At 35.9% G+C, this 21995-nt stretch overlaps 1 protein-coding gene across 4 annotated transcripts in view; it reads right to left on the bottom strand.

Moving 5' to 3' along the window:
- Positions 1-21995, bottom strand: part of NAV3 (neuron navigator 3) — a 252315-nt gene that overhangs the window by 12752 nt on the left and 217568 nt on the right. For all 4 annotated transcript variants that reach the window (XM_042815979.1, XM_042815980.1, XM_042815983.1 and 1 more), the window contains 8 exons: positions 19976-20053; positions 14659-14742; positions 12957-13068; positions 11470-11591; positions 9513-9685; positions 5864-6017; positions 3636-3810; positions 318-415 (listed from right to left, as the gene is read on the bottom strand). In XM_042815979.1, coding sequence (XP_042671913.1) covers positions 318-415; positions 3636-3810; positions 5864-6017; positions 9513-9685; positions 11470-11591; positions 12957-13068; positions 14659-14742; positions 19976-20053 — 996 coding nt within the window. The remainder of the gene's footprint in view (positions 1-317; positions 416-3635; positions 3811-5863; positions 6018-9512; positions 9686-11469; positions 11592-12956; positions 13069-14658; positions 14743-19975; positions 20054-21995) is intronic.

The raw sequence follows: 21995 nt of genomic DNA, 5'->3' as shown, positions 1-21995 counted from the left end.
ACCCAGCAGCATATTCATAGTTGCACTCTAAGAGGTATAAAGCATATATCTAATTTATAACTACTTTTAAAAGGAGCTAGCAAGTCCCAGAATGTATTACTACTAATTAAACTGAGAATTGGTAATGTCTGAACCACTACAAAGGCAGGAGGAGGACATATGAGAGAGCGCCAAACTGAACACAAACAACAGGGCAAAGGCTGCTGCCTTTTGGACATTTATTCACTTCCTGGCTGAAAACACTGAAAAGAGCTTAGTTACTGTAATGGAGGATGTGCCAGAGTAGTAATTTTGTGACTGCTGGGTAACAAACTTACCTTGGATCGACTATAACCCTTATTTATAGTGACTAAAATTTTCACACTATGGCCGTCTTTGTGGAGTGCTCCATCTGTGACATCATCCAACAAAATATCTGTAATAAAGGGAAAGAGATCTAACAAATCGTATCAGTTATGTTCACCTCATCATTTCAACACTTGCTCAAAGGGTTTTTTGATTGGAAACAAAGGTTGCTACCACAACAACTTGCAATCATTTTAATCTCTATTTATCTACATTTTTCCTTTTTCCGATAGAGATGAAAAAGACAATTACAATTTGTCAATTTTTGAAGCAATATTAGTAGCATTAATCACATAGAAATGAATTGGGAAACAAGAAAGAAAGACATTTTTGCATTATAATTTTGCCTTTTCTTTCCTTCTTGGAAATTGTTCAAAACCATTCATCTACAAAGAGATGTTGTATAAAACTTAAATTGAGTTTATGTCTTTGGGCACTCACTATGCCCTTTAGAATGTTGTCAGAAGAAAAACAACAAATCATTGCAATGATATGTTTGCTGCTCCAGTAAAATAGCATTTTAATTTCCCTTTCTAGATTATTTTCTTGCCTTCTGTACATATGGCATGGATAGAACCCTTTTCCCCCATAACACAGACTTAAAAAGAGAATCCTTAGAAAATCATTTTTCATTCCCCCAGAACATGTGACAATATTTAGCCATTCCACTAAAAAAAAGTTTTACTTTTCTTGGAGGTAAGGAGCAATTCTGATCTGCACTGTGCCTCCATTTCTAGCTCCTCACTAAGTCCCTAAATGAGAATCTGGAAGGATTTATTTCTTAGTGAAGACTGAGCCTGTAGCTTTATTTCAACAAATAAAATGTCTGTCGTCCTCTAGAAGTTCTGTTGGAGACTTTCATGTTAGACATTTAAACTGTCAAATTTGGAGAGATTATGAATTTGCATTTTCTTCAAAGGTCAGCACAGTAATCCACAACCATAAATCCTGCTTATTCCCATTATTACGATTGAATAAATGCATTGACCTATGTCAGAGTTTGCACAAAGTCCAATTTCCTTCAAATTAAAGAAGGTGAGATTCAATCACAGAAGTATTCACTTGAAGCAAAAGAAAATAAAACTTACCAATATGACCTCAGTGAATGTATTAAAAATAAGCAGGTCCTCATGTAAAATATTTGATAATTTACTCCAAGACCTAGAAAACTGAGGTCTAGAAAGAAGATTCTACTGGTTTGTTTACTTAATTATTTTTAATGGATCAGATGAAGCACATTTTGCTGTGAGCTTGAAAAAATCAAATCTCTGCACATTTTGTTCTAGGCAGCCAGTTCTTCTGTCCACTAACACTGAATGTTTCACTTCACTTGTTTGGCATTTTGGCATATATAATAAACCTTAAGAGTTTTCATAATGTCACAGTTCATCTGAGGGCAATTTAGGATATCTCTGATGCTCTAAAATTTTTCATTTTCTAAATGACTCTTAGGTAGCCTTTCAAATACAGTTTTCAGTAAGCCTTTAAGAACAAGGCATCATTCTTTGGCTAGGAAAAAAATTACATTTGCTTCTGAGATGTCTCTCTCAAGGACACAATAAGCTGAGAAGATGCACGCAGAGGGCCTAAACTCCAGGGGCATGCCAATTGCTACCTCCTGCTATGCCCCTGATAGCATACCTTGCTATGCTATGGTGGCCCCAGAAACCTTTAGGTAGGGCTTTAGCATGCACTTCATCAGACAGTGCAGAGAAAGACCTGTACTAGTCCTTGTTTTTTTGTTCTTCACTCTCACCCATCTGGAAGATATGGTCATATTCTTGGGAAGAGGCAGTGAATCAGTTTAGTGATTTTCATCTGACATTGGTTTCTTAGAAAATGCCATAGCGCTTGTAAAGTGAGGAGCAAAAGCCCTCAGTAGCTGTCTTAGTTTAGTTCCCAACAGGATTCACCTCTTCGTATCTCAGGGACTTTAGTTCAACAGTGCCTCAGAAACCCCACAGACCTTGGGAGGAAGCTTCCACATTTCATAGTTCTCTGGCACAGCAATAAAATGATACCCTCAACGATCAAGAAGGCTGGATTCCTAATCAAATAAAATCCTCCACTCCTCATTAAGCATTCTTAACGTTTCTTTAATTTCTTACAACCAAAAGTAATTACTTTACATGCTACAAAAACATCTTGAACCAGTAAGACAAAATCATATAAAGCTTGTATTACACAAGCTAGTATTTTTCCTATATCTATGTCTAGTTTTTTCCTATATCTAGACAAAGAGAGAGTCAAGAGACAAAGTGCTAATAGCTGCTATTATAAGAGTTCCTAAAGCTACCCTTCTGAAAAAAAGAAAAAGGATTTATTTATTTATTTCTGTGTGCAGATATGTGAGCAGGGACAATCTGTTTTTCACAACACTTCCTTATATATCATGGTCCAATTTGATTTCATACATACTAAAAAGCAGCACCGGATTAAAAAAATAGATTGGAATGTAGATAAAAATATATTGATTTTCATATCAAATTGATGCTAACCAGAAGAAATATTTAAATATCCATGTAATTAATGACTGGCAAGATAATATGCCTGGCTGCCAACCCAAATTACAGTCAGGCAGTTTGGCTCATTCCCAGCTGTAGTCTTGCCTAGACTCTTTCTACAGTTATTAGGCACATTTTTATTGCTTCCAGAGACTACATTATCCTTTCTGTGGACTCTATGCTAATGAGTGCTGCTTTGCTTCTGCTGTGCTTCTGATTCTAATGTTAGAGACAACACTTCTGTTTCTTGGCTACATTATCAAAACAAATGTAGAAGACTTATTGTCATAAACTCTGTGGCATGGAAAATAATGAAATGTTAATGTTCAGGATGTACACCACAGTTCTGCTTGCTTTTTCTCATTCATGGAAGACAATGAGAACTTAATAAGGCCAGGCAGGATTTAGCTCCTGTGATGAATGATGTTTTGGTCCAACACAGGCTAGCTAGCTGTATCACATAAAGCATGTGTAAGGAATAAAGCTGAGACCACCTTCTGCTCAACATGCAAATGGGATGTTAAGGAAGACGACCAAAGAGATCTGTAAATAAACAAGGAAAGTTGCATGTACTACACTGATATTTGTCCAATATGGACATGAGAATCTGTCAGTACTGTTATTTTCAGAAATGTCTGTCAACTTTATTCCTCATCTCCATTACTGAATGTGTATCTGATGTTCATATGAGTGACATGAGGCATTTTAATTTTCATGTACGCTTGTTAAGAAGATGAAAACTAATAAATTATTATAAATTCATGCATGTGCTCAAAATATGTTTACCTGATGTAACAGATTCAGTGATGTTTAAATTGTTCAGAGAAAGTCCTAGCGACTGCCGTGATGAAGAAGACGATGTGCTACTTGAAGACTCTGATGATGGCCGGGCAGGTTTTCCAGTATTTCCAGTCTCTGCCTTCAGACGATCATTTTCAGCTTTCAATATCTCAATTTCATTCTGTATTCAAAAGAAATCAACATAAAAGCACAGAAGTTTATTCTTTTCGAAAACCGACAGTGCTCCTTCTGGTGCCTGCTGTTTACCTGAAGGAGGTAAGTGGCTCAGCAGTTTAATTGCAGCATGTAGCACTGTATCAGAAGCATAAACTCAATGAGTGAAAGGCCATACACTCATACATTTCATACACTTGAAATGGCCAGAAAAATCCTACAACATTGTTCTAGCTTTTGCCTCAAGATATGTCACAAACACCATATTCTCCAAGATTCTGTGTTTCTTGTACAGCTGACCATAGTTCAAGTACAGTGGAAAATTCTTTAGCTACTCCCAGTTTTAGAAGCTATTTTTAATTGCCAAGTAACTTAGGTAAGTTTTTAGAAAAATCTTTGATATATCAATGTTTCTAAAGTCATGAAAATGATTACTGCCACTGAAGGTAAAATATTCTTCTTCAGAGAGGAGAAAGAAAACTTAAAATAAACAATTAGAAATTGACATTTTAACAGTTTCATAACCTTCCTTGTTATCAGATAAGACTTCTTGATCATTCAGACATGGGATTGGTTATGCAATGGCCAGCAAACCCTCTCTAATGAAAATACACAATGACAGATGAATCAGCACAACTAGGACATTTTTTTTGTTTAACTAAGTTCGCTGTGATGCTAGGTGATTACTACATAATAATAATAAAATGAAATAATAAATAATAAAATGCAATAATAAAATGAAAACAGCCTGACAACAGCTTGGTACCAGGTAGAGCTAGTTTTCAGTTACACCACAAAGCACAGCACAAAGCAATGGCTTATTCTCGCATACTGTTTTGCACATCAATTTTAATTCCTGATTCATTAATGCTCTGCTAAAAGTCTTATTATGAAGGCAGTTCAGCCACATTATACAAGCAAATCATATAGGATATCAGCACAGAAAAATGCAACTGCTACAAATAAAAAGATGTTACTGGCAAAGGTGAGAAAAAAGTTAAATGGAAGGGTCAAAACAGAAAATCATTCACAGAAGGAAACAAGTGAATGCACCGTTTAGCCTTGGGATCATATCAGGAGCTATGGTGAAACAAGTCATGTAATTTTAATCTGCTCCACACTACACACTGACTAATCACACATTTTTGCGGTGCTTAGAATTCACACAGCATTCTTATATCTTCTTCACCAATCCTACTCTTCCCCTTTCCTAATCGCCACCCATCCTCCAAAATGTCAGAGTCTGTCGTCTCCTAGGTGGCTGTCTGTCTGACTAGGAAAATTTGAGAAGAATTGGTGATTACAAAGAGCAGCATCTGAAGTAGTTTCCTCTGCCCAGTTTTGGTGAAATTAAAGCTTTGGAGGCATGAAACTATGTCAAATTCTTCTCTGGGGAAGTTCAACTTGTTTAGGCCTTCATATCCCAGTGTATGATTGTGCCCTATCTGTGTGAATATTGTGGATATTTCTGAGCTTGCAGCTCTAGACCATTTCATGTAGGTGACAGAGCTGAGTCCCACAGAGCTCCATGCCACACTGAAGCATGCGATTCTTTCTGCATCCTTTCAGCCACATGAAAGGAAAAGTCTTCTGAAATAGTAAAATGTGTTCAGGAAATAGTTGGAGCAGTATCACAAGTAATAATGTAGTGAAAACTGAATGATGCTGGATGCAATAATATAGTTCAAATTTACATAGTTTGCTTCTGCAAGCCATGACTGGGTTAGGAATTAGACATGAAGAGAGAATATGCACATATTGTCCCATGGCTAAAGCATTTAAAGATCTACAGAAATCACTTCTTGATCTGCTTATCTGTCATGCACCTTTCACCAGATACAGGGTTTAGAAAATGGATTTTATATTTTTCCACCTCTCGCAGCCATTTTAACTGATAATATAAATGCTAGGGCTACTATAAGTTGAACACTTATCCTTTTGAAGCACAGTCAATCTTGTAGTTTGCTGCATATCAACACCTACCTGAAACAAAGCAAAGGAAACACACCAAGCATACTTTTGGTGTGCATCCCTGTCATCACTTCAGCTGCTGCACTGACCTGCATGCGGTTCATGGCCTCCCGAATCTGATCCAGATGATGTGCAGAGCTGAGGGCTTCAAGACGAATGTCCGTTAATTTTAGCTCTTTCTCTCTCAGCTCACTCTTTAGCTGAAGAATTATTTCAGCCTCTGCCTCTGTGCACTCACAGATCCTAAAAAGGAGCAGGTGACAGGCAGGAGATTAAAGGAAGATTCTCCCCCCAAAGCAGTATCATTACTAAACATCAAAGTACAGAAAATGCTTGCTGCTGGTGAAACCCTATGAGTGAAGAGAGAATCTTATCAAAGAAACATGAAAAGGCTTAAATTGCAAATTAAAAAAGGGAAAAACCTCCTCCAGATGAAATGATTGGCTTGCTTTATACCTTTCTATTTTAGTTAGATCATATGGTGAAAAAATAAAATCCTTAAAAACCTTTCAGAAATCTCTTTTTGGCTGTGCATCACCCATGAGCTTTAACTTGATTTTTCTGGATCTTTTCTTCAGTGTAAAGGTTATGATTTTTCTAAGTACTAATAGTAAGAACTGAAGTATGCCGGTCAAACTGTGCTACTGACACTGACTATTTTTAAGCCACAAACAATTTTTTTTCTGCTTTGAACTTTTTTCTGCTTTTGATTTGTTATCCAGAAGATTTTAATCCACATTGGTTTTAATTGATCCATTTTCCTACAGTTTTGGAAACCTACAATGTCTAAATTAAAAGGTGCTTTTTCTTAAATAGCTTTTTTTTCCCCCTTGAATACAGAATTAAAAGTAGTCACCATGTGGTTGCTTTTTGTATTAATTTCAAGGGGAAAATATCATTATATTATGAGAAAAGATAAAAACATGACCAGCTGAGGCATTCAGCAACTCTTCAAATCTTGTTTCAGATTGTTTGGTATCTGTGTGTCTATCACACCCAGATCCATTGCATAACAGAACCAGTACAAAATAGAACACTGAATTTTGGACCCATTGTTACACTATGCAAAATTTTCAGCCAGTTCACCAAATGTTATTCATTTCTTATTACTGACACTTTAAACAGTTAATATTTGCAGAACAATTTAAATATAAAACACATTTTATGACGATAAGTATTATTATTATTATTGTAATTATTACTACTAATAGGACAAACAAGAAACAGAGGTCAATTTTAATCGCCAAATGCATGCAAATGCATTTTGGAGGAGAAGATGCAGCACTTTTCAGGTCAGCAGCTGGGTACACAACTCCATGCCCCACACTCAGTTTTACCGGGATCTATGCCTGTAGACCACGTGACCATTTTGCCTTTTCTTTGGTGCCCAGCCTAGAGAGGACCTGCACACACACGCATTGGACAGATGCAATCGGAAGAAAGTCAAGTCAATGTTTTAGAACAAGAAACTCAGAGCAAGAAAAAGTAAAGAAACTATAAGCAAATGGAAGATGATGGAGTTCATCAGAAATAAAAAATATGGCAAACTGAAGAAGAGAAAGAAAGAATGTTATTCACAACATGCACAAATATTTTAAATGTGAGCAGAATGAGAAAAAAAGAAGCATGTATTAGGATTTTTTTCCCCAACTATTTTGACACAATTCTTGGTTTGGAGTGCTCATACCTACACTAACAAAATAAAAAATGAAATTTCATTTAAATGCATATTTTAGCTCATAAAATAATTTTGACAGCTGGGAAGTCACATAAATATTTTTTCACTATTTTCTTTTGGGACTTTTTTCAGTATATTATGAGAAGGAGTAGAAAAAAAACCACCTTGACAAACATCTTCAAAGCAGATAAAAACTAAGCAGAAAGCCTGGATATGGTTCTAGAAAAAAATCAGGAAGATGATGTCTAGAATGGAAGCAGAAAGTAGAAAGTATGAAACAATTTTTTTTTTTTGCAGTTCTTCAACATGCAGCTACTACATCTATAAAATTCAGAAAGATATTCAGTCTTCACCAAAAAAAACTAATAAAAAAAAAAGGCAAAATTCTGATCTGCAGAAAAAAAAAATTTAAATGTTTATAAATAATTTACATAATTTTAAGTTTTCTCTCTTTTGATAGTTGCAGGACTGTCAAATCATTAGGTTATTTTGGGTGAAGGGAACAAAGTTGTCATCTTTCAACAGCAACTGCTGACAATTATGAAAGACAGTAGAATTTTAAATGGTGCAATGGAAAAAAGTCTTGCAAAGAAACTCAAATGTCCATATGACAGAAAAAAAAATTAATCTGAAGAAATATATTTTATGTAAAAAAATGAACTTATTATATCCTTTGTAGAAAGCTCACAATAATAAAAAAAAAGATCCAAAAGATCAGTGTCCAGAAATGTTACAAAGAACTAGAAGGCCATTAAAGAGAGAGCTTAGGAAGACAAGGCTCGCTCAGAAACCTAAGCAATTATGGGAAGAGCTTGGGATAAAAAGTTAGACACGTAGTATTGTTCTTGATGAATCCAAGTGATCGGGACATCTAGGCAGTAAGTCAAAAAGATACACTTAGAAGAAAAAGAAAAGGTTATGAAAGCAGATCTGTGAATCATGAATAGATAATTTTGTTGAAGAACAGTGTTGTGTTTAACTTCAAGCACTTTCTATTAAGGTTTTTACTAGTGATTTTAAGGTTGATAGCAAATCAGACTGAAGGGTACAAAATGCAGAAATTATTCCCCAAATACACACATGTACCTGAAACCATAAAAGTGTGAGCTTCACATAAAATGCCTAATAAAACTAGACATCTAGATGAGTTACTCTTTAATAGGCTGCATGAAATGTGTGAAATGAAAAACATTTATTGTGGAGCAGTTTCTTTTATGCAAATATTTGCTGCCTAAACCTAGTAATAAAAATCCTTACAGTCTATCAAAAGTTGATTGTAAAAAGGTGCATACCAAACACAGGGAAACTCTAAACTTCAGCCATCAGTCGCAAGAAGAGAATTCCCTGCATGCTCTAAGGAAGGATAGTTCTGAACTGGTTACCCTCAGAGCAAGAAGAGGAAGGTTGATGGCAGTTGTATATGCTTGAGTGAGTGTTCATGGAGGATGATTTACCCGTGTTGGAAAAAATTAGGATTACATTTAAAGGCATTAGGAAAAAAAAACAAAGGTAGGAGAATATGAATGGGAACTGAGAATTCAATAAGAATGTATTGAAAACAAAAACAATGGCAAGAACACAATGATTTCACAGTGAAGAAATGAAGTGGCTTCTTCTGATTGATGATTTGTTCTCAGCCCTGACAGAGTGAAGATGTTGACCAGAATAAAATTAAAAGGTAAAGTCCTGCAAAAAAAATTTCAAGTTGAAGAAGCAGGGAAAATTGGTTTAAAAAAGGATATAAATTAGTAGTTGCATAGTAGAAAAAGCAAGAACAGAAAGGATGAACATAGTTGTTAATGGTGTAGGAAGAGCACAGCATAAACTTTTGAGGCATTCATTTCTAAAGAGATTTGTACTGCTAGATGATTTGGAATAAAAACTGTGAAAATAAGAGAGAATATTCTAAGAAAAAGCTGCTGGAAAATAAGTGTGTAAATTGAGTAAACCTGGCAAATGGATGAAGCAAGGGTTTAAAAGACCACAACAACTGGCCACTTTGAGGAGGTCTTCACAGCTCATCCCATTTGGGAAGAAAGGATATTGAGGGAGAGACTTACGCAGAAGCTGATTGTGACGGTTTCATTGATGTTGCCCCGCACTCTCCTGAGCTGTGGGGCAATTTGGGTGATGAAGGAAGAGATGAGTCTGTTTGTTCTTCGATGTCAGAATGGGACGAGGGAGGCTTGGTGGACTTCTTCTTTCCAAAGGCCTGTTTGAAAGAGCTTCTTAGCTGGAAAATAAACACAGATCAAGATTATTTCCCTCATCTCAGTAATCTGCATGCCGGTCATGTTTTGAAGAGTTAGTTTGCAGATGCCATCCTAGCTACTGCCTGAGGTCAGTATACAGAAGCAAGGTATTAACATATGCAACACGGTATCTCTAAAAACATGATACAGTGTTTGTTTTTCATTTATTAATCCAGCACAGCGCAAACATAAGTCTTTGGAAAAGATGCAGGACTGAGTGGTGCAGCTCTGGGAGAGAGGGGTGCTCATTTAAAGCCAGTAGACCCCAGAGGAATCCCATTCTCATGGCATTCCCCTCCAGGGATGGCTTTAAATAACCACTTCACATCTAGGTACAGGCAGATCCTGGTGTTCCTAAATGCTGAAATCAATAGATAAGTCCAATTTATTAGGTTTGCCAATTGACTAAAATTTGAACGGTCAAACCATTTCAATGCTATGATTTGGACCACGAACGAGAAGACTTAAGTTGGGATGTAAGATTTCCTTTTTGAACTGTGAAGAAGAACGTTAGCTGAAAAGTATCTACTCTGTGCTGCCGTTTCCTTTAGAACAGTAAGATCTCTGAATATACAAGCATTGCATTTTTGCTCTAGAAGCTTTGCTGGTATTGAAAAGGGACAGAATAGCCAAAGAGCCATTTATTTCAGGAGCCGAGATGAGAACAGTTTTGTTTACATTGAATTGTAACTAGCCCATTATTGATACCTTCATCTAAGTACAGAAATCGATCATCTTAGGAGAAATATGTTGCTTTATTTATTTATTTTCAGGAAATTGTTCTGATTTAAAATTGTATAAAACTCAATGACAAACCTCTACATAAAAAATGAGGTACTCAAACATTTTATTTTCATGATGTAATTGGGGAGTGTGACCACTGACCAGAGAAACATTGCTTAAGTATTTTTCTATTTTTCAGATCATGAAATCTAACAAGAAAGAAATGGATTTTGGCTACACTCCCCCTTTCTAGAGTCTAAACTTTGAGATTAAAATGAATGAAGAGAAACTGAGAAGACAAACAAGATAATCTGTTTTTAGGAGGTATAAAAGCCTACTGCCAAAATAAATAGCAATCATGCCAAGATAGGGTTCTTTATAGATGCATGCCAAATTTTCCATGGTACATATTCACCTCACTTCCTCTAGAGTTCACCTTGCAGAAACATGAAAGAGTGTGGAATTACAAATCAAGGGAATGAAGGCTGATCAGTACTTTAAAACAAATGTTTACGCAGGTAATACTTCTAGAGCAACAAAAACATATTTTCTGATTATTAATTGAAAATATTTGATAAAATCCTTAGTACCATGTGGTATTTGTGTGTTCCTGTGGGGAAGTATCTTACTTTCTTTAAAAACCATACTGATTTTATATGATAATTCTTAACAGATTTCAACACCCTTCACAGCTAGATAACGTATTTGAGTCAAATTTTTAAGTCAAACTCTTACTGAAGAAAAATTAAGTGGGATTTCAACATGGTCCATGTATATTTTAGGTCACAACATATTTTAAGGTCATTTCCAGTTTTTATTATTAATATATTTTTTTAATTATCCTGACTTATGCAAATGAATCTCCATTAGTATTCAACAATTTTTAGTTTGCTAGTAGTGCCACAGTATGTATCACAAGTGAATTGCTTTGCATCTGTCTGGCCCAACACAAATACTGTAGACAAAATGGGCCAAGTATGCTATACAGCATAGGAAATGACATAGTAGATAAAAGATAGGTTTAGAACCGTTGGGCACTTACCCAGTTTTTCTTTTTCTTTTTTTTGGAGTCAGCATCATTACCACTGCCAATGCTGGAGTGGCTTGTCGCACTGTTGATGCTGGAAACACTTTCTGAAGAATGTTGCCGCCTAATACGTAAATCTAAAAAAAAAACAAAAAACAAAAAAGGAAAGAAAAAAGAAAAAAAGGAAATACATTGAAAGCCATCTAACTAGGAAATAGAAGGTGATATAGACTCTACTTCAAAGTAATTTTTCTTGTATTTATACAGCACCACCCTCCTTAACTGAAGCCTAAATGCACATAAATGGCATTGATTCTTATTGTGGCTTGTATCCAACTTACTGCAGCCTGTGAGAAACCGAATGGGAGTCAATGGGGATGTATTCAGAATATGTATGTGCTTCTCTGGATGGGAAGGCGTGAGGGCAACGACCATGAACAGCAATCTATGCAGGCATAACTTCACTGCAAAGCAGCTTTTGCTACAGATGGATTATTTAAGTCATCAAATGTGCTACAGGTTTTTTTTTTTAATTTTTATTTTTTCTCTGAGCAGTATAGGCACTATATAACTTGTAGGTGGCCTAATCAGAATTCCTTCTAATATACCATGAGAGAAATAAGCAGGTAGGTTCATTTAAAACAAATGAAACAGAATAAGAATTGGAGATTGCTAAAATGGTGGGTGAGACTTTTGAGTTTCAATTTCTTAAAAGTTTCTAATATCTATAATTTAATCACTGAAATATATTCTTGGAAAACATACTAATACCAAAGCATATTACTTTTTAAGTTATTTTTTACTTTCAAGAAGTTGCATTTCATACAATGGAATGATTTCAGGACAAACATCCAAATAATGACCTCTTTAAGCAAAGATCAATGATGCTCTAAAAAATGAACAATGCTACTATTTTTTTTTTTCTGCAAGTGATTACTTTGTTATTGTTCAACAGCACACACCTGTGAGGTGCATATTTATCACATAACATCCGCCAACCACATGACAAATTAATTCAGAATCTGGAGTTTAAAATGCCCGTTCTGCACTGCTTTGGCAACTTGTGAAGAGATAGACCAGTTGTTGTCTGTCTCTTAATGATTAAAACAAGTTGCAGTGCTACATCTTATGCTGGATTTCCAAAGTATGACAAAGTTTTGCCTTAAGATTTCACTGGCGCCTTGGGATTACTTCAATATAAAACTGCAGCAACAGGTTTAACTCTTGACATTTCTTGACAGGCCATTCCTGGCCACCCAGTTCTGAGATGACAAGGTTCCCAGAACTCTTCAGCAAAGAGGAGATACAGGCAAGGTTTCCAGCCATGGAAATACCACAAGTATGCCTACAACTTGCTTCAGAACAACTTTGCCCTTGCAACAGAGCCCCCAAAACAACAGGAACGTAGTGATCAGCCTTCTTTAAAATTTTTTCATTTTTTCATTTTTTTTTTTTTTACCTGAAGAGAAAGTGTGTTTATTTTAATTGTGACACAAGCCTACCTTTGTGGGTGTGATCAGGTCCATTCAGAGCTCCTTGAATAGCAGCTTGTGCAGCAGAATTTTGGGCTTTCAGCATTTCAATGGTTTCCCGTAGCTCTATAAGCTCAGATTCCTATGGGAAGGGAAATGAGAGCTGGAAATATATGGCACAAGAACAATATTTATCGAAGCCAAGAAAAGTGACAAGAATGATCAAACTGAAGTACCATAAGACTGCCAGGATGAACACAAGGATGGCACAAATTTCAAGTAGAATCTCTCTAACAATATTAAACCAATGTATAATTTTGTATTTTTTTCTATGCAGTGTGATCATGTTATCCCTAAGGAGAAGAAATCCTTTTTTATATATAAAATTTGATCTAAAAGGAGTCTTGGTTGAATACTTTTTATAAAGTGAAGAAAAAGACAAAAACTTTATTGGCAAGAGGCATTAAAACCACTTGGATTGTATCTTTTATATCTTTCAGAATTAGAGGCTAGTCTTTAGTGGCTGAAACTCAATCTAAATTTGTGTGATTTCAGTAATATTAAAAAATGAATAAATAATTCCATTTCATAAAAATCTGTTTAACAGTGACTGTCTTGTAATTTAAAGTGAAATTACTTCAGTGCAGGAAGTTCTGTACTGAAATGCAGAGTTGATTTTAATTAAAAAAACAGCTTTTTATACTGATTTGTTAAAACCTCTCCCTCCAGCTCTTATTTATGTAATGAAGATTAAAGGAATTTAATTTCAACAGCAGGGAAAAGAAAAGAAGGGATGTTACAAATCTTAGGTGGAACAAGCTTGCTTATGAGATGATTTGTTTCAAAGTTTTTAATCTCTTCTGGAAAGAAAATATTTGAGGGAAACTATACTTTGTAAGAAGTTAATTTGAACTAAATCTTTTTATTTGTTTATTTAATAATTTTGCTTTTTTAAAAAATTTTAATTTTCTATCCAGTTCACATTGCATCCTGCAATGTTTCATGTGTTGGTCCTCAATCAGACTGCAAAATTTTATTTTATACACAGGTACACTGATTTTAGAGGTGAGAAACAGTTTACTGACATACAGTTTCTTTCAGAGTTTGGCTCACTGAGGCCCCTTACTTTGTAGGATAGTGTTCTACTAAGGGCAGAAGACAGTTATAAAAGTTCAATACTGGAAGGTGCTAAGAACCCCCCTAATCTTCAGCTGGGGACAAAACTTCACATTAAATTTATTCGCTACCAGGTTCTTGTTTCTTCCCTGACAGCCACAGCAGCACTTGGAAAACCAAAACTGTTTCTAAGTGAATAGGCAAACCCAACCTGCATTTACAATGAATGAAGGCATTTTTCTCTGCCTAGAGTCCCTCCCTTCTCACACTGATCTCATTCTAACAAAGTTGTTAGGCTGGGCTATGACTGGTATTTGTTACAGGATCTTTCAGTATGGATTAATCCTAGAAATGCATACATTTAATTAAAATCTGGAAGCAAAGATTTTATCTTCAAGCTATTCTGTGATATTATCTGGATAACCCTGATGTGCAGAGTTTAATTCTCCTGGAGCTTTATGAAGATTTGATCGCAATGGCCATTAAGAAAAGATCTGTCTGCCTTGCTGACACAGCTGTTCCTGTGTTTCTGTTTCCCTTCAGTTTTTTTTAAACAAAAATGTAATATAATCTGCCGACTTCATTCCTCATTCCTCATCTTCTCTTGTAAACATACCTTTTGCTCAGCTGTCATTGTAAGACTTTGCAAACGGCCAGTCATATTTCCCAAGCTTTTTTCAAAAGCTGCTACTAGGTGAGCCTGTGAAAGAAACAGAAGACATCACTACTTGTGGTAATGGGTCTTACTTGCATTGTAAAACTTAAAGAAATTGTGGGATGCTCTATACATTTTGTCAGGACAAACAATACTTCATAAAACTCAGCACTCCCAGTTTGGGCTTTCTCCCAGATCTATTTCTTTCTTTTTTTTTTTTTTAAACACTCTTTCCCCCTCCAAGTTTATCTTCTCCAAACCTCTTGCATCAATTTTAAACTCAGACTGAACCAAATTGGCTATGTGTAGCAGCCAAGTGAGCCCAGTGTTCCTTGGGCTTCACTAATTCCCAAGGAGTTTAGCTTCAGTACCTCTGCCTGCAATGAATTATAGATTTAATGTCCTGCCTGAAGTTACTGATATATTGACCAGAAGTCTGCTCCAAATAGAAGTCCGCAAGTGATTATTTTCAATTATTGAGCAATTCAACAGAGAATTCAAGTGCTTTATCTTAAAAGGAAAGTTCTAGGCTTCCAAATAAAACGTTCCAGTAGAATCCCAAGGATCAAAAATATTGCAGTTTTTTTGTACAGAAGGTCATTGCTTGATCTCTTTCTCTTATACTGATAATATATACGTATGGGTGTGTGTGTATTTGTGTCCTTATTTATGAAATTAATATAGAGCTTACATAAAATATAAACATGATATTTATAAGTGCAAAAAGGCGTATCAAAAACAATCTTGAAAACTGTAACTCCCGCTCCTCAAAGAGCAGTACATTGAAACTGAACCAAAGATTTAATAAAATAAGCTTCATTCTGTTTCTAACATTATTCACCCTCTAACCTATGTCTAAATAATACATCACTTCTTTAGCGGTTGCAATTTATATTGAGCTCCATAGGCAAAAAAGGGCAAGTGGTCATAAAAAAATCAACAAGATAATCCATCTTTGACAGTAAAGAGCAAGTGAGAATTCACTTTTCATGAAACTCCATAAAATCAAATCTCTTTTCACAATACCAAATAGTTAAAGCAAAAGAAAATACTTACTTTCACTTTTCTGTCTCTAGAATGATAATAAGTGAAGTTTTCTAACATAGGGACTATAATACACTTAGGAAGATAACTCACAAACAGCTAATTTATATCCACAAATGGATTAACTGAGCATCTTCATTCCTAAAGAATGACAATTTCTTTCTTTTAATGCAGCAGTAGACTTACACTTTGCTTAGAAAATTTTCCCACTAGAGACTGGCATGCTTCTGTAAGAGTTGCTAACATTTGTCAAACATAGCTGATAGTAAAGTCTCAAGTATGTACAAAAAGAGACATAGTTCAAAAAGGACTGTTAAACAGTTCCTTCAGTCTCTCCTCATAGGACACATTCTCCAAGCTTTTCACAAGCCTTGTTGCCTTTCTCCTTGAGCTGCTCCAGCACCTCAATGTCCTTTCTGTACTGAGGTGCCCAAAACTGAACACAGTACTCGAGGTGAGGCCTCACCAGTGCCCCAACAGGGGCAGGATGACTTCCCTAGTCCTGCTCACCACTCCATTCCTGATATAAGCCAGGATGCCATTGGCCTTCTTGGCACCTGGTCACACTGCTGGCTCCTGTTCAGCTGACTGTCCATCAGTACACCAAGGTCCCTCAGGCAGCTTTCTAGCCACTCCTCCCCAAGCCTGTAGGGTTGCCTGGGGTTGTCATGACCAAAACACAGGACCTGACAGTTGGCCCTATTGAAACTCATACAGTTTGCATTGGCCCATTGATCCAGTCTATCCAGGTCCCTCTGTAATGCCTTTCTGCCCTCTGGCAGTTCAACATTCCCTCCCAACTTTGTGTCCTGAAGATGATGAGCAATGTCCCAGAGCACAGAGACAAAGAAGATGCACTAAAAAAGAGCTACAGCCAATGTGACTTTTCTACATGTGTTTAACAGGAACCTAAAGGGGCTTTCTGTTCACTGCCTCATAACAAAATCTGTAGTTCTGCTGATGACCCACGGGTCTGCTTTACTACGAAAATAAAAATGGGTATTTAAGGTTTGAAAAGAGAAATCATTTGCTCAATTATGCATTGCTATTTCTGATTTCTCATAATTGTATTGGGATAACTGCAGTCCTTCGGTACCTAATCATGCATGCTTGTGCAAAGTAATTTCCTATTCCATAGATACAACCTCAGCTTATACTTTACACGAATAAAGTACAATTAACAAAGAGCATCATTGAAACTGTCATTAAAGGTCATTGAAACTATGAAGTTATTGTCTGACAGTTTCTAGAGAATGACAGCCATGTCACAATTACGAATTCTTAGTAAAATTTACCCAGTGATAGTGTACGTTACCTCAGAGTAGCACACTGTGATTTTTGCATTCTAAATGCAATTAGATTAAGATAATAATGGATCTTCCCCAGGTGATTTCAGACTACAGGTCTTGATTTGCTAATAATTCAAAGGTCCATCGACTGAAAACTAGTCATGAAAAAACTTCAATCACACTGGCCATTATTTTAAATGTTTATTACAAAAGAACACTATCCTATGAAGGATAGAAGGATATATGACACCTATACAAGGTGTCTATTTTGTAATGAACTGTGCTATTTTCCCCCACAGTAGCAAATATGTATTTATTCAGGCGTCTTGGGGATACCTATTTGTTCCAGCAAAATGTCCAGCTTTATTATGATATGCATCTTAGATACATAAACAATATACAGCTCTTAATCTCTAGATCCGACAAATATCAACTAACTTTGACTTCTGCTTATAGCTGAAATTCCCATTGGAAAGTCAGAGACACACGCTCAAGGAGATATATGCTACAATGTGAAGATAACAGATTTGATATACAGCATTTCCCAAGCCCCAACTACCTCAGCTCTTAGACGTACGGCTATCTTGAACAGACCCCTGGCATATCTAAAGACTTTGCTGATGCACATTCCCATTTGACCTGTTGAGTCCAGGCTTGTAAAATAAAGGTAAATAAATAAATGTCCTACCACTTGACACAACTGAATGGGAGGAGTTGTGAGAGGGTGCTGGGGTCTGGTTGGCTGCAAGTAATGACTGCTGACCTTTCTTCTTCACTACTAGCTATTGTCTTCTTGTTTGGTCGCAGGACTGGCCAAACAAGCATTAGCCAGCGAAACCCCTCCACTTTCCAGTGGCATCCAGACTCTACTACAATGGGTATGCATACATCCTTCAGCTTCATACAGTATAAAAAGCAGTGATCAAAGGCTCTCCAAACAAGCTGCTTGCTGGAATTTGAGCTGATTAGTCTCATAGGAAGTCTGCTGGCTGAACACTTTCAGCACTGAAAACAGCTCTTTCTTAATTAGCACTGAGATTTGCCCTTCAGCAACATTGAAAGAGACATCAGGGAAAAGCCAGAATATATATATAAAAAAAAAAGTAAATTAAGCATCCAAATAACAGCTGGGCCTGGCATGGATTTAATCACATGCAGGCAAAACACTTTGGGGTTAATCAAATGAAATAAACAGCTGAAATCAAGCATAGTACTCGAGTCCAACAGTGCCTGAATAATAAATGAAAACGAGTAAGTAAAGTCTCATCAGAGGTTCCCAAATGCCTAAGAAATGCTTTAACTTCCAAATGGTCAGATTCTGGTATAAAATCGTAAATGAAGAAAAGGCTTGACCAAACAGGTCAAAATTCATTCTGATGGTCCTTTCATGACACTTGCACTACGAAGTGTCTTTTGTAGCAAAGCAAGGGAAAAAACACACAAAGAGGATGGTTATGAAATGGCTGAAAGACTTTTTCTTTTTTTTTTTTTGCTCAGTTCTACAAAGGGAAAGGATAACAAAAAATTCCAGCCTGAAATGAAATGAGATCTCTCATTGTTGGCTTCAGTTTGTTGCTCTCAGGCAAATGAAGAATTGTCCAGCCTGGCAGAGATGAAGATTAAAATTTTACTTCAAAAATACATAATAGAAGGAGCCCCAAAAAACTGGATGGACATACTGGCAATGAATTCTCAAATACATATCCTGAATTGCATTTAAAAATCACCATAAAACAGATTGTTCAGTAACTGTCTGCTAATATCATCTGAAGCCATAGTAGCCAGACAGGACTGCAGCTCACGTTCCCTATCTGGCATTATTTTCTGATAACATGTTCAATAACTCATATTATCAACTGATAACTGATAATTATCATATCAACTATTGGAAGTTAAACCAGGGATCTTTCTATGAAATGTCCAGTCTTCATTGGTTATATATCAGCATAGTTACTGAAGCTTGTAAATTCTATGTATAATTTTATGTTATGTTGTTCAAATCTGTCTGCATTATGCTGAGCTTATCTTTGTGAAATTTAACTATCATAAATTCTATCAAAATCTTCAATTCATGCCCTCTCCTTGGTTGTGTCTCCTTACTTCAGGGTTTTCCTCCTAGCATACAAAAAGATGAACATGAGCCAGCAGTGTGCTCCTGCAGCTCAGAAGGTCAATGGTATCCTGGGCTGCATTAAAAAAGGGGTGGCCAGCAGGGAGACAAAAGTGATTGTCCCCTCTCTACCCAGCTCTTTGTTTTTCGTTTTGTTTGTTTCTTTCTTTTCGTGCTTGTATCATTTTATATGTCAGAAAAAAATGTTTCTTTTCAACTTAAGAAGTGGAGCAGCATACTGGTGTTGGCAGTTTAATACCAACAACGCTGATGTAAATTTTACTATGGCTCAAGATCTCTAATAAACTTTAGTTTTGGTAGTTTGGATGACATATAATGGAACAGAGTATTTCATGTTACTGTTAAGCCACAGCATTTTATTTATCCTGGTCCATATTGAGCCCGTCTCTATACATTTCAAAATGATTTTTAACAATCTAAGTAGAATGGATTGATACTTCTGTCATGAAGCATCAATCTCCCACTCTTACTTGTGCAGAATCCAATTAAAATTGCCAGACACTAAATCTAACACTTCAAATTTCATCTTAAGGGACAGGTAACAACATCAGAAAAAAAAAAAAAAAAAAAAAAGAGAGAGAAATCACAACCACTACCCTTTTCAGAACATTAATTTCCATATCCACTGTGTTTGACCGTAAGACTTTTTTCTGCCTGAAGGTGAGGAGATGTGGATGTGAATGAAACAATTCATTTTAAAAACACCAAGATAAATCAATAGTAAAAGTATCCTAGATCACATCTCGGAACCTGAATTGAATAGTAGTTATTAACCTATTTGACAGTATTTTTCAGCAGGGGCAGAAATACTTACATTTGCAGAAAGTTGAGATGTAAGAGTAGCAACTTTTTCCTGTGATGCAACAAGCTCTCTCCGTAGTTTCTGAATTTGCTAGATGGAAAAAAGGCTACCATTAGTATTTCAGCAATTGACTTCAGTTGAATTTTTCTTGACGCTTTTCTTAAGAGATCACTAATGTGTGATCACTGTGTTAAACAGTACCTTAACTTTTAATTTTAATCTCAAAACTGTGAAGAAATACAGATTAATAAAAGTAAGCAATTAATGCTACTCCAAAAATTTTCTTCCACTTAAGCAATACACCTGCTAGGATTGCAGTTAAGGAGCACAAGTGAGCAAATACTTCATTACTTCATATGTACAGTTCCCTGTTTGCACATGCAAACAACATATTTTCTTTTTACCAAACTGTGTAGACTTCAAACATATCTTTAGTGTTTGACTCTTTGAGGCCTGAAATTATGCAATACAAATTTGCAAAGATTCACCTTGCCAGAAGTTAGCTGTGTAATGCAATTACGTGTTGAATGTCTGCATTAGATGTAAAATAAAGTGCCAAAAGATACTCCTCCACTGTCCGTTATGAAGAAGGCTTCAATGGCAACCTCTGACACAGAACTTTATTTCATAGATGTCTAAAGTTAGGTGCGATGTGGCTATATATATATATGTATTTTCACTCTAACACTATAGTTCCTGCATGACATTTGATTCAAATATGCAACCTTTAACTTTTCTAAATCTTATCTTTTTTTTTTTTTTTCTCCAAAAAATCTCTGGTCAGCTCACAAAAAAAAAATAATGTAGCTTTAAATATACATGCTGATGTAGAAATAAACTACATTCAAAGCTCCTGTATCCTTTTTACAAGAAACATAATCCTTAATAAAAGCTGAAAAAGGCTAGATAGCAAGCATGAAATCTGCACATCATTTTAAGAGCATTTGACTCGACTTGAGATCTTATAGAGACTCCAGGCATTTCACTGAACTTAAGCACAGCATAAAGTTTCCCTTTGAACCCCTTTCACATTCAGACATAAAAGGAATTACTGCAAACTAGAGAAGTAAAATGTCTACAGACATCCTAGCAAACAGAGCCCATGACATTCTCATACTAATACTTTCACTGTAAGGACTACTGCTATATTTTAACTTTATGATTCCTGTGAAAATCAACAGGGAATACTGTACATGCTTTAAAGGTAAACAAGCTTCTGTATGCCAATGATACAAAAGTAATTAAATAATTTGCACTGGCTCAGAATAAAAGATATTTTTGAGCTGTTTTCCATTCTGGCCTTCTCCTTTTCTTTTCCCAAGAACTGTCTTTGGTTTTCAGTAGCAATAATTCGAGCTTCCTGAGTAAGAATCCTCTGATTACAGAAATGCAGATCTCACAGGGCATATCTAGATACTAAGAAAGCTTCATAAATGTTGTTACACCACTATATACAGCCCTTTATGAAGGGAAATGAAACAGGGAATTGTCATTTACTCTACTGAGCTGTGATGCATCTTTTCAACGCGTTTGATTTAACTGTCAGACAAAGGAGCTTAGAAAATCTCAAGGAAAATCTCAAGTATTTTCTCAATACTGAAAAATAGTGCAGTAATCAAGGACAAATACGTTTATTTGTTCAATCTTCCCAAAGTATCTTTTTTTTGTTGTTGTATATATATATTTTTTTTTTTTTACTTTTTGCCTGATCAGAATAGTAAAAAGCAAGAGCAGAATAAATGCAGTCTGGAGACATGCAGCTCTGGGAAGTGGACATGCACCCCTTGGTGCTGCAGCTTATTGCTGCTATTCCTTGGTGCCCTTTCAATACGACAGAACTTTGCATGAAGAAAGACTATAATTGTATTCAGCTGCTGACTCATTCTTGTCACTCGTTCTAATGTACTGTGAGGAGAAAGAAGCTGTTTTCCATGTCAGGTTTGATTTATATCTGCAATCCATCTGCATTTCTCCGAAATTCATCAAAATGGTCAGTTTTGGAAATTTAACATGCAGCAAAGTGTAAGCGATG

This window comes from Centrocercus urophasianus, unplaced genomic scaffold (assembly GCF_019232065.1).
Source record: "Centrocercus urophasianus isolate 14NV4802_14NV808 unplaced genomic scaffold, USGS_Curo_1.0 seq_15, whole genome shotgun sequence".
NCBI classification, from domain to species: domain Eukaryota; kingdom Metazoa; phylum Chordata; class Aves; order Galliformes; family Phasianidae; genus Centrocercus; species Centrocercus urophasianus.
Note: the sequence above shows the minus strand (reverse complement) of the source record. Positions and strands in the feature narration are given on the sequence as shown.